The sequence below is a fragment of the Dermochelys coriacea genome, chromosome 1 (assembly GCF_009764565.3).
Source record: "Dermochelys coriacea isolate rDerCor1 chromosome 1, rDerCor1.pri.v4, whole genome shotgun sequence".
In the NCBI taxonomy this organism is placed as follows: Eukaryota; Metazoa; Chordata; order Testudines; family Dermochelyidae; genus Dermochelys; species Dermochelys coriacea.
Genome location: NC_050068.2, coordinates 122,748,192 through 122,763,943, shown reverse-complemented (window position 1 = coordinate 122,763,943; position 15,752 = coordinate 122,748,192). Strand labels below are relative to the sequence as shown.

Sequence of the window (15,752 nt, the reverse complement as noted above, 5' to 3'; positions counted from 1 at the left end):
TTGATAGAGGAGTTTCTAAAATAAATAGTCATAATAGTACTTATTCACGTCCATTCCACATTAGGTGTGCGCACGCCGCGTGCATGAGCGTTGGAAGCTTTTCCTCTTAGTGGCTCCCGTCAGGCTGGTGGGGCCCCCCAAGTGGCACCACTGTGCTGTGCATATATACCCTTCCCAGCCCAACCCCCTCCAGTTCCTTTGCAAGGCGTTTAAGCCAAGAACAAGGAAAGAAAGAGACTTTCATTTAAAGCAGCTGTTGATGGCTGCATTGCAGCCACCGGACCCGGAGTGCCCAATGTCGGCTCAGTCTTCCTCGGTGAGTACCATAAACTGTCGGCCCCAGAGCACTAGACTGGGCCCTGGCACCACTCGTCCTCCCCAGTGCGGCCCCCGGTGCAGCTGAAAGGAAGGTGCGATCGTTCCCCACACAGGAGGCTGGTGCCTCCCAAGGCCCCGAGCGCTGATAAGAGCAGGAAGACCTCGGTATCGACACTGGCGGTCGCGGCAGCACAAGCCCCACCGAGCCCAGACCTAAGTGAGCTCAGTGTGGACTATGGGCTCAAGGGCATAATGGATCAGCCCTCCATGCCTGGCACCTTTGAGGCTGAAAAGGACCTTATCGAGCTGGTGGTGGCGAGCCCCCTCCCGTACAGCGAGAACCCTCCGGCACCCATGCCTTGGGTGCTGTCGAGGGGTAAGCTGGCAATGGTGTGCCACTCGAGGACACTATCCCGGCACCGCACCCGGAGTTGGTCCTGGTTGAGCTCCGACTCCGCGGACTCTCAGTTGCCAGCAGCCCAGAAACAGGTCATGGCACCGAGAGTGGGTCGGCACAAGAAAGTACCGGGAAGGGCACACCGCTCTCCGGCACCACCCAGAGACCAGCACCGGGAGGAGTTGAGATGGCCCTCGCAAGAGGACTCCTGCAGATTGTGGCACTGCCATGGCCTTTGTGATCAGTGTCACCGCAATCCGGCACCGATTCCGGCCATTATAGCTACCTGCACCGGGCCCCGGACAGCAGGGACCCTCAGGTGGGCTGACAACCCCAATGGGGGCCGCCAGGCCATTGGCCCTTCTGGACCCCCTGGGCCTATCAGGAGCGCCATGGGGCCCCGTCCAAGGCAAGTTACTTGGTGCAGCGGTCCCGGTCCCTGCACTGATGTCAGACAGTGCCGGAGGCTACAGTGTCCAGGCCTCCAGCATCCCCCCAGAATAAACCGGAGAGACCAGCACCGAGTCCAGTGCTGTCCCATGGACTCCCGAGCTGGAGGCCCCTCCCATGGGAGAAGGGGAGCAGGAGGACCAACCAGAGGGGGTCAAGCAGCAGCTAACTTCCTCATCATCCCAAGATGAGGTACAGAGGTGTCTGGCCCTCCATTGATCGTAGAGCCCACCAGGAGTTGCTGTGCAGGGTCACCCAGAACTTGAGGTTGCAGACCGAGGAAACGGTTGAGCAGGAGGACCCCATGGTGGACATTTTGAGCCCCAAAGGTCCATCCAGAATAGTGCTCCCGTTCATTAAGACCATTCAGTCCAACTATAAGACCATATGGCAGACCCCGGCCTCCAGCCTCCAATGGCCAAAGGAGTGGAGCGTAAATACTTAGATGGGGCAAAGGGCTATGAGTTCCTGTTCTGCCACTCAAGTCCATGCTCCATAGTGATCTCAGTGGTAAATGAAAGCGAACGCCATAGACAGCAGGCCCCAGCCCCTGAGGCCAAGGAGGTGAAACGCCTGGACCTTTTTGGCAGAAAGGTGTACTCATCTGGGGGCCTTCAGCTGAGTATTGCAAACCAGCAGGCCATCCTCAACAGGCACAATTTCAACTACTGGGCAGTGGTGGGGAAGTTTAAGGACAACCTCCTGCAAGGTTCCCAACAGGAGTTTACGGCCCTGGTGGATGAGGGCAAGGCAGTAGCCAAGACCTCTCTCCAGGCCTCCCTGGATTCGGCAGACTTGGTGGTTAGAACAATTGCGTCGGGGGTGGTCATGAGGCGCTCGGCATGGCTCCAAGAGTCAGGCCTGTTGCCCGAGGTCCAGAATACACTCCAGGACCTCCCCTTTGAAGGATCCAGGCTCTTCTCGGACCAGACAGACAAAAGGCTGCACAGTCTTAAGGACTCGCAAGCTACGCTTCAGTCGCTGGGTATGCACACCCCAGCGACCCAGCCCTTTAAGCTGCAGCCTCCCCCTCAACGCCAGTACCAGCCTCGCCATAGGCATGAACTTTACCGTAGGCGAGGCAGGGATAAAGGGCAATGGTGCAACAGTAACAATAATGCGCTGGGCCAAAACCAAGGCCAGCACAAACCCCAGCCGGGCACTAAGCCAGGCTTTTGAAGGTGCACTTGAGGACAGCATACCACCAGTCACTGGATCCATCCCTTTGTTTCCTGAACCGCCTGTCCTGTTTCTCTTGTGCGTGGTCCACCATTGGGTCTTACGCGCAGTGCGGAATGGGTACTCGCTGCAGTTCGCCCCCCTCCCAGCCCCCTTCCCTGTCCCTCTTCAGGGACCCTTCTCACGAACATCTCCTAGAGAAGGAAGTCTGCTTGCTGCTAGAGGCGGGGGCGGTAGAGGCGGTGCCACACAGCCTAAGGGGGAAGGGGTTCTACTCCCAGTACTTCCTCATCCCCAAGGCCAAAGGGGGCCTTCGCCCCATCCTAGACCTGCGCGGGCTCAACAAGTTCCTGGTCAAGGCCCGGTTCTGCATGGTTTCTCTGGGCACTATAATCCCTTCCCTGGATCCGGGGGGCTGGTACTTTGACCTCGACATGAAGGACTTGTACTTTCATATCGCCATCCAACCAGAAGATCAGCGGTTCCTACGCTTCACCCTGGGCCAAGAACATTACCAGTTTGCGGTTCTCCCATTCGGTCTAGTCACGGCCCCACGGGCGTTCACGAAGTGCATGGCAGTGGTGGCAGCCTTCTTACGGAGGCAGAGAATCCGGGTGTACCCGTACCTCGACGACTGGCTCCTGGTGGGTCGATCCGAGGCGTAAGTGCGGGGCCAGGTGGCGGTGGCCCTGAGATTGTTCCGCGAGCTGGGGTTCCTGGTCAAAGTCCCCAAATCCACGCTTGTACTCACGCAGAAAGTGGAATTCCTGGGGGCGGTCCTGGACGCGGTGCAGGCCAGGGCAAGTCTTCCAGTATCCCGCTTCTGAGCTATCCAGCAAGCGGTTGCCTCCCTGCTCCAATTTCCAATGACAACGGCCAGGTCTGCCTGCGGCTGCTGGGCCACATGGTAACATGCACGCACGTGGTCAGGCCTTCCAGACTGCGATTCAGAACACTGCAGGCATGGCTCGCTCAGGTGTACCGCCCAGGCAGGGACCCTCTGGAATTGGTAGTGACAGCCCCAAGGGACGTGCTGGACTCACTGCCGTGTTGGCAGTCCCAGCCTGTGGTTTGCGAAGGCATCCCCTTTGCCACCTCACAACTGGACCTGACGCTGGTGATGGACATGTCAGACCACGATTGGGGGGCTCACCTGGGAGACCTCATGACGCAGGGGTTGTGGTCCAGAGCAGAGCGGTCGTTCCATATTAATGTGAAGGAGCTCAGGGCGGTTTGTCTCACCTGCCAGACCTTTCACGCCACTCTGAGTGGTCATAGAATCATAGACTATCAGAGTTGGAAGGGACCTCAGGAGATCATCTAGTCCAACCCCCTGCTCAAAGCAGGCACAATCCCCATTTTTTTTTGCCCCAGATCCCTAAATGGCCCCCTCAAGGATTGAACTAACAACCCTGGGTTTAACAGGCCAATGCTCAAACCACTGAGCTATCCCTGGTTACAGCGTGACAGTTCTGACAGACAACACTACTGCCATGTTTTATATAAACAAACAGGGTGGGCTTGTTCCTCGCCACTCTGTCGCGAGGCTCTCCTCCTCTGGTATCTTTGCATAGCCCATGCAATTCACCTCGAGGCGTCCTATCTCCCGGGGGTACGAAATGAGCTGGCGGACTCCCTCAGCAGGTCGTACCACATGCATGAGTGGACACTCAGGGTGGACGTCGTGCTTTCACTCTTCCGCAGGTGGGAGTTTTCCGGGGTAGACCTGTTTTGCCACCAGGGACAACGCCCAGTGCCTGCAGTTCTGCTTGTTCCAGGGCCACAGCCCCCGCTTGCTTACGGACGCGTTTGCAATCCTGTGGAGAGAGGGCTTGATGTACGCCTTCCCCCTGCTCCCCTTGGTACACAAGATCCTACTCAATGTGTAAAGGGACAGGGTGGCGGTGATCCTCATCGCCCAGCCTGGGCCTGCCATCACTGGTACACATTGCTCCAAGAACTGTTGGTGGCGGCCCCAATAATCCTACCCCTACACTGGGACCTTATTATGCAGGACAACAGGTGGCTTCTCCCCCGACCTACAGTCACTGCACCTGAGGGCATGGAGGCTCTGTGGCTAAATGCCCTGGAGAGCCGGTGCTCCTTACCCATGCAGCAGATTCTGCTTGGAATCAGAAAACCCTCTACCAGAGTGACCTATGTGGCCAAGTGGAAAAGGTTCTCATGTTGGTGTGAACCCCGATAGGTGCGGCCGTGCCAGGCCCCGGTGCAGGCCATGCTGGAGTACCTCTTGCACTTCAAGCAGCAAGGGCTAGCCCCGTCCTCACTCAGAATGCACCTGGCGGCCATCTCCGCCTTCCATCCGGGGGGCTCAGTGTTTTCCCACCCAATGGTGGGACGGCTTCTTAAAGGGTTGGAGAGGGTGTTTCTGTACTCCTGCCCCCCCGGTCCCTCCATGGAACCGTAACCTGGTCCTCTAAACTCATGGGACCCCCTTTAGAGCCCCTTGCTTCCTGTTCTCTCCTCCACCTTTCCTGGAAGGTGGCATTTCTGGTTGCCATTATCTCGGCCAGAAGGGTGTCTGAACTGAGGGCCCTCGCCTCTGAGTCACCGTATACAGTATTTCACAAGGACAAGGTGCAGCTCCGACCGCACCCCAAGTTCCTCCCTAAGGTGGTCTCTCAGTTCCATTTGGGCCAGGACATTTGTCTACCAGTGTTCTTCCTGAAACCCCATGTGGACCCAAGTCACCGCAGCTTGCACACCCTGGATGTGCGTTGAGCGCTGGCGTTCCATTTGGAGCGCACCAAGCCCTTTCGCAAATCCGCGCAGCTGTATGTGGCTGTAGCTGAGAGAATGAAACGTTTCCCACTGTTGGCGCAGCGGATTTCGTCTTGGATTATAAGCTGCATCTGGGCGTGCTATGAGGTTGCAGGTGTTCCGGCCCTGGCAGTCATGGCCCACTCGACCAGGGTGCAAGTGACTTCCACGGCTTTCCTGGGACAGATCCGAATCCAGGATATCTGCAGAGCAGCCACCTGGTCCTCGGTGCACACCTTTACGACCCACTATGTGGTCAACCAGCAGGCCAGAGAGGACGCGGCGGTTGGCAGAGCAGTCCTCTGAGAAGTTGTTCCGTGACTCCTATCCTCCTCCAGAGGTAAGCTTATGATTCACCTAATGTGTAATGGACGTAAAAAAGCACTCGAAGAAAAAACGGTTACTTACTTTCTCGTTACTGTTCGAAGATGTGGTGTTCACGTCCATTGCACCCTCCTACTCCTCTGTTGGAGTTACTGGCAAGAAGGAACTGGAGGTGGTCGGGGCGGCAGGGGTATATATGCATGGTACAGTGGCGCCACTCAGGGGGCCCTGCCGGCCCGACGGGAGCCACTAAGGGAAAAAGTTTCTAATGCTCTTGCTTGTGGCACATGCACACCTAATGTGGAATGGACGTGAACAACACGTCTTGAAGACCAACAGTTACGAGAAAGTAAGTAACCGTTTTTTATTTGCAATTTGGAATAAAAAAAAATAAATCCAAGAAAGTTAGATATCCTGATTAGTAGGCTAGCAATAATTCAGACTTCACAATTTCATGTTAACTAGTCTTTCATAATTTAAATGAAGATTGTTAGTTCTCCTACAAGATTACTTGGCACTTGAATTGGCAATTTAATTTGTCATCTGTACTCGACTGTTACAATATGAAGGTGAGCATTTCAGAAAATACAATGTTGACTAGTTTCATACTATTGTTTAGATGCTTGAAGATTATAAACCAGCAAATAGCTATTTGCAAACATGCATTTTTATTCAGTTTATGTAATACACAACAAAAATCAGAAACCAGAAATTGAAGTTCATAAAACCTATACCTTGGTTAACTTAAATATATCAGCAGCTGTTTTTTCTGATTTTTTGTTAACTATAGTGAGAATTTACTTGAGCAAAATAAAAGGAATAACCCAAGTATTTAAAGTATGTATGGTACATAGTTAGTTATCTTTTTGTTGGGTTGAAAATGCTAAACTTTTCTTGACTGTCAGTGACTTCACACATTGATGTGGTCCTGAGGTGTAATCACACCCTCAATTCTCAATAGAGTTTCTGCAAGTTGATTGTTTTTATTTGACTTACACTGTTTGAAATTAAAAAGTTGAGACTTCTTATTGTAAACAAAAAATGGTGACTGTCTTTCAGGTGGAAGCATTGCAGGGCTATCGTGTTATTGACATAGCTTGTGGTAGTGGAGATGCGCAGACGTTGTGTCTGACCGATGATGATACTGTCTGGTCATGGGGTGATGGAGATTATGGAAAACTTGGGAGAGGGGGCAGTGATGGCTGTAAAGTACCAATGAAGGTATTTATATTTACATCCGTTTAAACACACTCATTTTAGAGAAGAGTAATGAAAAGTGAGTTACCAATTTGTAGAAGATTCCCCTTGTCTTGGGTGATAAGGGTTTTCCTGGTAGTTACCACTGAGACAGCTCAGTTAGGCACACTGACTAAGTTGTGCTTGTATGCCTGAGTTACAAGGGTTGCCCTAAGTTTTTCTTTCTCTTTTGGCAATATTGTTGCTTCCTGTGGTATTCCTAATTTTAAGTTTAGAGACTCTCTCAAACCAGTAGAATCTCCTGACAGATTTCCACAGGCACATATATAAATTCAAGGATATGGTACCAGTAAATGGGTGACTCCAACTCCAAAAAGGGACAAAAATTGATTAAGCTCAATATCCCATTTTATTGCAACTTGCTACATGTGAATGCATAGTTGACTTGGAACCTCTTAAATTATTAAGAGTTGAAAACTGTACAAATATCTGATAGCATGAATAATATTGCTATATAATAGTAGTGCTGTTATTCATATGTTAAATACCCTTATCCCCTAGACTGAGGAGAGGAGGAGATCAAATTTTGTAAAACTTATGTAAAATTTTACCCATTGTCCTGATCTTGGCTTTATAAAAAAATAAATAAGTAAAAATTTAAAAAAATGAAGGTTTAACTCTAATTTTATACAAAGCTTAAAAACTGGAAGGAGTGAAAAGTTTTGCAAATATCACTTGTGAACAGCATATACATTGATTTCAGTTAAGGGTGCACATACAATACTGCAAACAGGCTGTTCAATCAGTTATCAATCTGACCCACATTGTATTTAGCTGTGAGACATGGATTTCTTTGTCCACACCTGAAGAAGAGCCTTGTGCAGCTTGAAAGCCAATCTCCTCTGCCAACAGAAGTTTGTTCCTTACAGATATTACCTCATCCACCTTGTCTCAGTCAATCTAGTTGCATTTAATCCTGTTTTCCCAGATTGATTCCCTCACAGGCGTTGGAGTGGTTAAAGTGGAATGTGGATCACAATTCTCTGTGGCTCTTACCAAGTCGGGAGCAGTATATACCTGGTATGTGTTTTGAATTTGCAATAAATATTAGGGCTGTTGATTTAATCGCAGCTAACTCACGCAATTAACTCAAAAAAATTAATCGCAATTAATCACACTGTTAAATAATAGAATACCAATTGAAATGTATTAAGCATTTTTTAATGTTTTTCTACATTTTTGAATATATCAATTTCAATTACAACACAGAATACAAAGTGTACAGTGCTCACTTGATATTATTTTTATTACAAATATTTGCACTGTAAAAATGATAAACAAAAGAAATAGTATTTTTAATTCACCTCATACAAGTACTGTAGTGCAATCTTTTTATCATGAAAGTGCAACTTACAAATATGTAGATTTTTTTTTTACATAATGTAATTCAGAAACTAAACAATGGACAACTTTAGTGCCTGCAAGTCTACTCAGTCCTACTTCTTGTTCAGTGAATCTCTAAGAGAAACAAGTTTGTTTACATTTATGGGAGATAATGCTGCCCACTTCTTAAGTACAGTGTCACCTGAAAGTGAGAACAGGCATTCGGATGGCACTGATGTAGTTGGTGTTGCAAGATATTTACATGTCAGATGCTCTAAAGATTCATATGCCTCTTCATGTTTTGTACATCGTTCCATAGGACATGCTTCCATGCTGATGACTCTCGTTAAAAAAATAATGCATTAATTAAATTTATGACTGAACTCTTTGGGGGAGAATTGATGTCTTCTGCTCTGTTTTACCCATATTCTGCCATATATTTCATGTTATACCAGTCTCAGATGATGACCCACACATGTTTGTTTTAAGAACACTTTCACTGCAGATTTGACAAAATGCAAAGAAGATACCAATGTGAGATTTCTAAAGATAGCTACAGCACTCGACCCAAGATTTAAGAATCTGAAGTGCCTTCCAAAATCTGAGAGGGATGAGGTGTGGAGCATGCCTTCAGAAGTCTTAAAAGAGCAACACTCTGATGTGAAAATTACAGAACCCAAAGCACCAAAAAAGAAACTCAACCTTCTGCTGGTGGCATCTGACTCAGATGATGAAAATGAAGATGCATCGGTCCGCGCTGCTTTGGACCGTTATAAAGCAGAACCCATCATCAGCATGGACACACGTCCTCTGGAATGGTAGTTGAAGCATGAAGGGACATAGGAATCTTTAGCGCATCTGGCACGTAAACATCTTGTGACACCAGCTACAACAGTGCCATGCAAATGCCTGTTCTTACTTCTTTATTATCTTTGCAAATGTAAACAAACTTGTTTGTCTAAGCAGTTGGCTGAACAAGAAATAGAACTGAGTGGACTTGCAGGCTCTAAAGTTTTACATTGTTTTATTTTTGAATGCAGGCTTTTTGTGTACATAATTCTATGTTTGTAAGTTCAACTTTCATGATAGAGATTGCACTACAGTACTTGTATTAGGTGAATAGAAAAATATTATTTTTTTTGTTTCTTATAGTGAAAATACTTGTAATAAAAATAAATATAAAGTGAGCACTGTACACTTTGTGTTCTGTATTGTAATTGAAATCAATATATTTGAAAATGTAGAAAACATCAACAAATATTTAAATAAATGGTATTCTATTGTTTAACAGCGTGATTAATCACGATTAATTTTTTTAATCACTTGACAGTCCTAAAATATATCCATTCTTAGATTAAATTAATTATAACTTAGCCTACGACAGGCATAATTAATGCTTGTCTATATTCTCCCACTTATGTTCTTCCTTCCTTTAAAGTAGCTTCTCTGTACTCATCTCACCCTTGCTTATCTTCGTTGCTTCCTCCTCTGACTCTGCTATAATAATAAATATAAATAATTTAGCAATAGGATTCTGAAATTTGGAGTGACAGTCACCCACCTCTTCCTCGTGGATCCTTCCTACTCTTGTCTCTTTGTACATTTTCTGGACATGTCTGCAATCATGTTGGTTAAAATGCCTTAAAATACTCAAATTTGGTTTTACAGTCAAGTGCTTATTAAGTTGCACTTCAAAGTGGCTGAACGTTTACACAAGTGATTTGAATTACATTCATGAAGGATATCTGTGGTGATAGTTTATTTTATACAAAAACTTGCACACACAGAATCGTAGAAATATAGGGCTGGAAGAGACCTCGAAGCCAAGTCCTGCCTGAGTACTGAGGCAGGACCCAAGTAAACCTTGACATTTGCTTAAAAATCTCCAATGATAGGGATTCCACAATCCCCCTTGGAAGCCTATTTCAGAGCTTAACTACCATTATAATTACATAATTCCTATTATCTAACCTAAATCTCCTTTGCCACAGATTAAGCCTGTGATTTTTTTGTCCTATCTTCAGTAGACATGGAGAACAATTGATCGCAGTCCTCTTAATTACAGCCCATAATGTACAATGCATCTGAACATTATTACACTCTATGTACTTGATAAGATGACTTGGCAACTGTGGATATTCCTTACAACCTCATAGATTCTTAAATTCCTTCAGTTCCATGAAATGCATAATCTTCCGCTCTCTCAAGGAATAGATTCTCTTTGATGATCTTATTGCATTCCAGTTTGAGTGAAAGGCATGAATGTCTTGCCTTGAAAAACCTAAGCACAGCATATACATTCCAGGCAATGTCCACTGGAGACTTCAGTGCAGAAATTCCTGATAGATTAGTAAAAACATCCCCCTAAGGGTCAAGTAGATTGGGAGTATATGGGGGAAATTAAAAATGATAGCATTAGATATTTGTAAAAAAGTGACCCTAAAATGTGGTCAAGGGGGTTTGCATTTCATAATTAATTAGGCATTTTTAGTTCATAGTTTGAATCTTCATAGTTTGGAATCTTCCTACAAGTTTTAAGTTTCATATTTTTTTTGAGTTGTCAAAGTAAAAAGAAGTCTTGTATTATTGGAAAGGAGATTCCTGACTTTCAAAATGTATAAAGTCAGTTTGTAGACTTGATGATCTTGCATTTGCCATTGGTCCAGGATTGAACATTTGTAATCCTTGATACCAAACTTGGAGAGCTGAGGTAAGAAGAAAAACTATCGTCAGTCTGACATTTCCCTCCATCTCTGTTAAAAATGACCATTTGAAACTTGCTCAAGGTGTTGGAATGTTAGCACAGAAATAATGTGTTAGTGGTTAGAATGGAGGAGAGTTGGTCAGAGTTATATGGCAGTTTGTGTATGTTGTGGTGATGTCTGATTGGTTATGTATATTACATATTTATATATGGTATACAAAAGAGAATAAGCATTTGTAATAGTGTCAGCAAAACCACATCAATACAATAGGAACAAAGGATGATACGAGGATTTCCCTCACTGCCTCACATTTGACGTATTTGGAGGCAAATTCCTAGGTTGTATGCTAAATACTTAGTATAAGTTTGCAAAAAGAACAGGAGTACTTGTGGCACCTTAGAAACTAACAAATTTATTAGAGCATAAGCTTTCGTGAGCTACAGTTCACTTCATCTGATGCATAGAATGGAACATATAGTAAGATATAATACATACAGATAAGTTGGAGGTTACCATACCAACTGTGAGAGGCTAATTAGTTAAGATGAGCTGTTATCAGCAGGAGAAAAAAAACTTGTGTGGCTCATCTTAACTAATTAGCCTCTCACAGTTTGTATGGTGACCTCCAACTTGTGTGTGTGTGTAGATATATATATCTTACTATATGTTCCATTCTGTGCATCCGATGAAGTGAACTGTAGCTCACGAAAGCTTATGCTCTAATAAATTTGTTAGTCTCTAAGGTGCCACAAGTACTCCTGTTCTTTTTGCGGATACAGACTAACACGGCTGCTACTCTGAAACCTGTCAGTATAAGTTTGGTTATTGATCTATATGGAAAGAAGTGTTCATGATGATGAATTCACATTTGGCGTATATGTGTAAATTTCAGCCTAAAACATTAGTTTCTGGTATAATGGTGACTGGGTACAAATTGATCTTTGGTCCCCAATCTACTAATAGGTCAGCTTTTAAAGTCCTGTCTACTTGAAGACAAAGTATTATGATTTTTATGGAGTTAAATCGTATAAATATGAAAAAGTCCTTTTATAAATGTGAGGTTGGGAAAAATGTTTGTACTAGTTATGTTATCTGTATGCAGGGGTAAAGGAGATTATCATCGATTAGGCCATGGATCTGATGACCATGTGAGAAGACCTCGACAAGTACAAGGGCTGCAAGGAAAGAAAGTCATCGCAATAGCTACTGGCTCTTTGCACTGTGTTTGCTGCACTGAAGATGGTATAGAGAACAAATATTTTACTCGTTCTTAATAAAGTTTATTTTGAAAAATGAAACATTTTTAAAGTCTGAAATCTGATGGATCAACATTTTTAATGGGTCAGAACCTGCCCTCCTTTTGTGCTCTGACATATTTGCATCCTTTCCAAGCAACAAATTTTGGTTTGTGTTGCTGATCTTAAAAGGGCATGCACACAATTTCAAGGTTTTCAGTCACTTGGCTTGAAAAAAATAAGAATTAAGTTTCATAAAATATTTGAGATGCTGTAAAGAAAACCATATAGCTTTAACAGTAATTAATTACAAATTTGTTGAGCTTTAAATGAGTGCACTAAGCTTTTTTTGTTACAGGAAGTCTCTTGAGCTTGCTGAGATGTTTAACTAACTTGGTAAATGAAATATGGAAGCAAACAGTCGTGTCTTACAAAGCAGCTTACGTTCATTTTATTGTGTTTGAATTATTAAATGTTCCTTCCAGTAGAATTGTTTCTGCATTTAATTAGCCAAGTTTACAAAAATGCTAGTGAAGTATTAAAGTAGACATGCATGGTGGTTAAGCTTTCCTTTAAATTGATCAGTCTGGTCTGCCATGGAACTATCAAATATAGACAGCAAGTAGTGTTTTTCTTTCGCTGTAATTTTTGTCCTGCTTTCCAATTTCCTCCTTGTGTTTTAGATACTTGGATTGTGTCCTTTTAAATGTGTGTATAAACTGGGCAGTGGTCATGTCTTTATATATGTTTGTATGCAGCTAGCATAATGGGGTCTCGGTTCTGGTTGATTAGTAATTCTGGGTGTTTCCTTCATGGAGATAAGATCATTTTTATTTGTAGCAGCTGGGAGCTCTAGTCATGGAGCATGACTATTGTGCTATCTGCTATACAGACAACAAAAAGATGGTCCCTGCCCCAGAGAGTTTCAGAAGAAGTAAATTTTATTTTCATTCTTCTCTCTGAGGGAAGTAAACATGTTTGTGTTGGTTTAGGTGAAGTGTACACGTGGGGAGACAATGATGAAGGGCAGCTTGGAGATGGGACAACTAATGCTATTCAAAGACCCCGGTTGGTTGCAGCACTTCAGGGTAAAAAAATAAACAGAGTTGCCTGTGGGTCAGCACATACTTTAGCCTGGTCGACTAGTAAACCTGCTAATGCTGGCAAGCTTCCTACCCAAGTAAGATTTTGCTTTAGTAAAGTTGGATATTGAAATTAGTTAATGCACTTATTAAAACTTTGTAGTAGCTGTTTTTTCTTTCTAAATAACTAAGAAAATGCATGGTTTTATCTTTAGATCAAGACTTTCATTGCTTTTTTGTTAAGTTCTCTCTCTGTTGCTCCTGTCTCGCTTCCCAAATTCAAATAGAGGTATTCCACCATTCTAGGCAGAAATACCTTTTGTCTTTTAGCTACCAATCAAGGACCATCATTAATTTAGTTTGAAAGTTGAAAGAAATTCAAGTGCAGCTTTCAACTAATGCTATGAAAGTTTGATGACTTTCCCCTTTGTTTTAGTGGATCTTTCACTGCTCCCTTTGGATTTGAAAGACCCCTTTTTGAATATTTTCCTTCACTTTTTCTTCCACCGCTATAATGTTGTCACTCCATTGCTGCTCTTGCCCATCATGTACAATAGACTGGATCAAAAGTACAGATAAGAGTCCCCTATAGGAGGACTTCTAAAATCTTAAGTGATATAAATAATTCCCACTTCCACATTCCAGTGCCACATATAACCTTTCTTAAAACTTTTCAGCTTAGTGATGCTAGAAAAATGTTCTATATACAAGTGAACTTGTGCTGTCTTTAGTGCTGACAGTCCAAAAAAGAAAATATCTTAATTTCTTAAAACCAAAGTCGTCTTGTATTTCCTTTACTTAATAAATTATTAATTTGGAAATTGTTCCATGTACGTACAGTAACTAAATGTGTTCAATCTTAACAATATGATTGTTTCATCATAGGTTCCTATGGAGTACAACCATCTACAGGAAATACCAATAATTGCATTGAGAAACAGACTGTTGTTACTGCATCACATCTCTGAACTATTTTGTCCTTGCATTCCCATGTTTGATCTCGAAGGACGCCTTGATGAAACTGGCCAGGGACCCTCTATTGGGTTTGATACTTTACGGGGAATTCTGATATCGCAGGGAAAGGTATTTATCAGGATTTGTATTTTAATTTTCAAAGAAAATCTTGGATTATGGTAATTTTTAATTATATACATTGTTTAAATATTTTCTGAAGAAAATGGAATAGAGCTATGTATCTTAGCTCATGTGGGAGCAATATAAATAATGCATCATAGCTTTTGGTGTATGTTATAATTTCAGGTGGCAAGTGGAATTTGACAACTTGATTCTCATCCGATGAAGTGAGCTGTAGCTCTCGAAAGCTTATGCTCAAATAAATTTGTTAGTCTCTAAGGTGCCACAAGAACTCCTTTTCTTTTTACGAATACAGACTAACACGGCTGCTACTCTGAAACCTGTCAAATTCTGTAGAGATTGTGTAGGCTGCTGCTATCAGTTAGTTTTACATTTTAAGTCTTCTGTTCTAATTTAGTAGAACTCTCCTAGAATATTTAGTAGAACTTCCCTTGAGGAGTAAAACTAAATGGACTTCTTCCAAGCAGCCACATTTATTTTTGAATTTCAGATGCAATGACTTGGTATTTAGCTAATTTATGCAATAGAAGTGTGCAGTGATAAATACATTTCAGCCTGACTGGAGTCAGAACATGAACAGTTTCTCGTGCTTTATCTTTTGAGTAAAAAAGCAGTGGTGCTAGAATCCGCGCTAAATGTCAGCGTCCATGTGTCTGTGCTTTACAGTGTCCTTGTGCCTTCTGAGAGAGTTAAACTGTAAAACTTGAAGGCTCACACCTTTGGGTGGAGTTGCAGGAGAATGTGTGTTTAAGTAAGGGTGAGTCAGTACTGGACCCAGAGATGAGACAGCTGGACAACAGGCTCCAGCTCTCAGGAGGATGATGGTGTGTTAATTTTCATGTTATATATAGGCCCAGAGAGTCAAAGGTGTTAACCCACTCACTTGCCAACATTAAAGAGTTTTAAACAAGATTTTGAGTTTGATATACAGAAACTACTGCCTGCCTAGTACTGTGGAAGACGTGCCATAAGGAATCCTTTTCACCTTTTATTAAGGTGCAAAAAAGAAGGAAAAAACATTAAAGCATTTAAAATGCAAATTATTAAATAAGATTTCAATTTAAACATCCCTTGTTCCCTTTCCCTTTAGCTGGAGAGCATTTGTAGAAGGAAAAGCACTCTTGTTTAGCAAAGATAAAAATGCAGCTTCTGTCTCTGATGTTGATTTTCACTTGCAGTCTTACTGCTGGAAAAACACAGCTCATGGTCTTATCAGCCACGTGGAGACCTGGCAAACTTGTACCAGCATTGTAGTGTGTAGGGCATTGTTTTAGCTGACCTTTCTGGTTACAGCAGCGTTGCAAAATATGTAGTTTTGGTTGGCTAAGACAGGTTCTTATTAGACAGAAGGAAAAAAGGAGAGAGATAGGAAAGAGAAGAAATAAGGTGGGGAAGGAAAAGGATGTGGGTCAGAGAGGGAAGGAGAGACAAAGTCTCTTGTACCAGGTGCTGTTCAGGATTCAGCCAGAGCTGGTGAAGGTGGCAGTGTCATTTGGCTTCCTCTCTCTAGTCTGGTCTGGTCAGGGCATCTTTCAGGATCAGGGTAAAGGAGATGGTGGGGTGTCATCCACGATGGTGAAGCTTGCTCCTTCCTCTTCTCTCATCT

At 43.8% G+C, this 15,752-nt stretch overlaps 1 protein-coding gene across 6 annotated transcripts in view; it reads left to right on the top strand.

Moving 5' to 3' along the window:
* The window catches only part of HERC2 (HECT and RLD domain containing E3 ubiquitin protein ligase 2), a 216,607-nt gene that overhangs the window by 182,251 nt on the left and 18,604 nt on the right, over nt 1–15,752 (top strand). For 4 of the 6 annotated variants that reach the window (XM_038384377.2, XM_038384283.2, XM_043493153.1 and 1 more), the window contains exons 81-85: nt 6,509–6,670; nt 7,635–7,726; nt 11,837–11,976; nt 12,962–13,149; nt 13,937–14,134. In XM_038384377.2, the coding sequence (XP_038240305.1) occupies nt 6,509–6,670; nt 7,635–7,726; nt 11,837–11,976; nt 12,962–13,149; nt 13,937–14,134 (780 nt within the window). Of the gene's footprint in view, nt 1–5,935; nt 6,019–6,508; nt 6,671–7,634; nt 7,727–11,836; nt 11,977–12,961; nt 13,150–13,936; nt 14,135–15,752 lie in introns of those variants that run through there. The other 2 variants (XR_006274540.1, XM_043493289.1) reach the window with 2 other exon arrangements.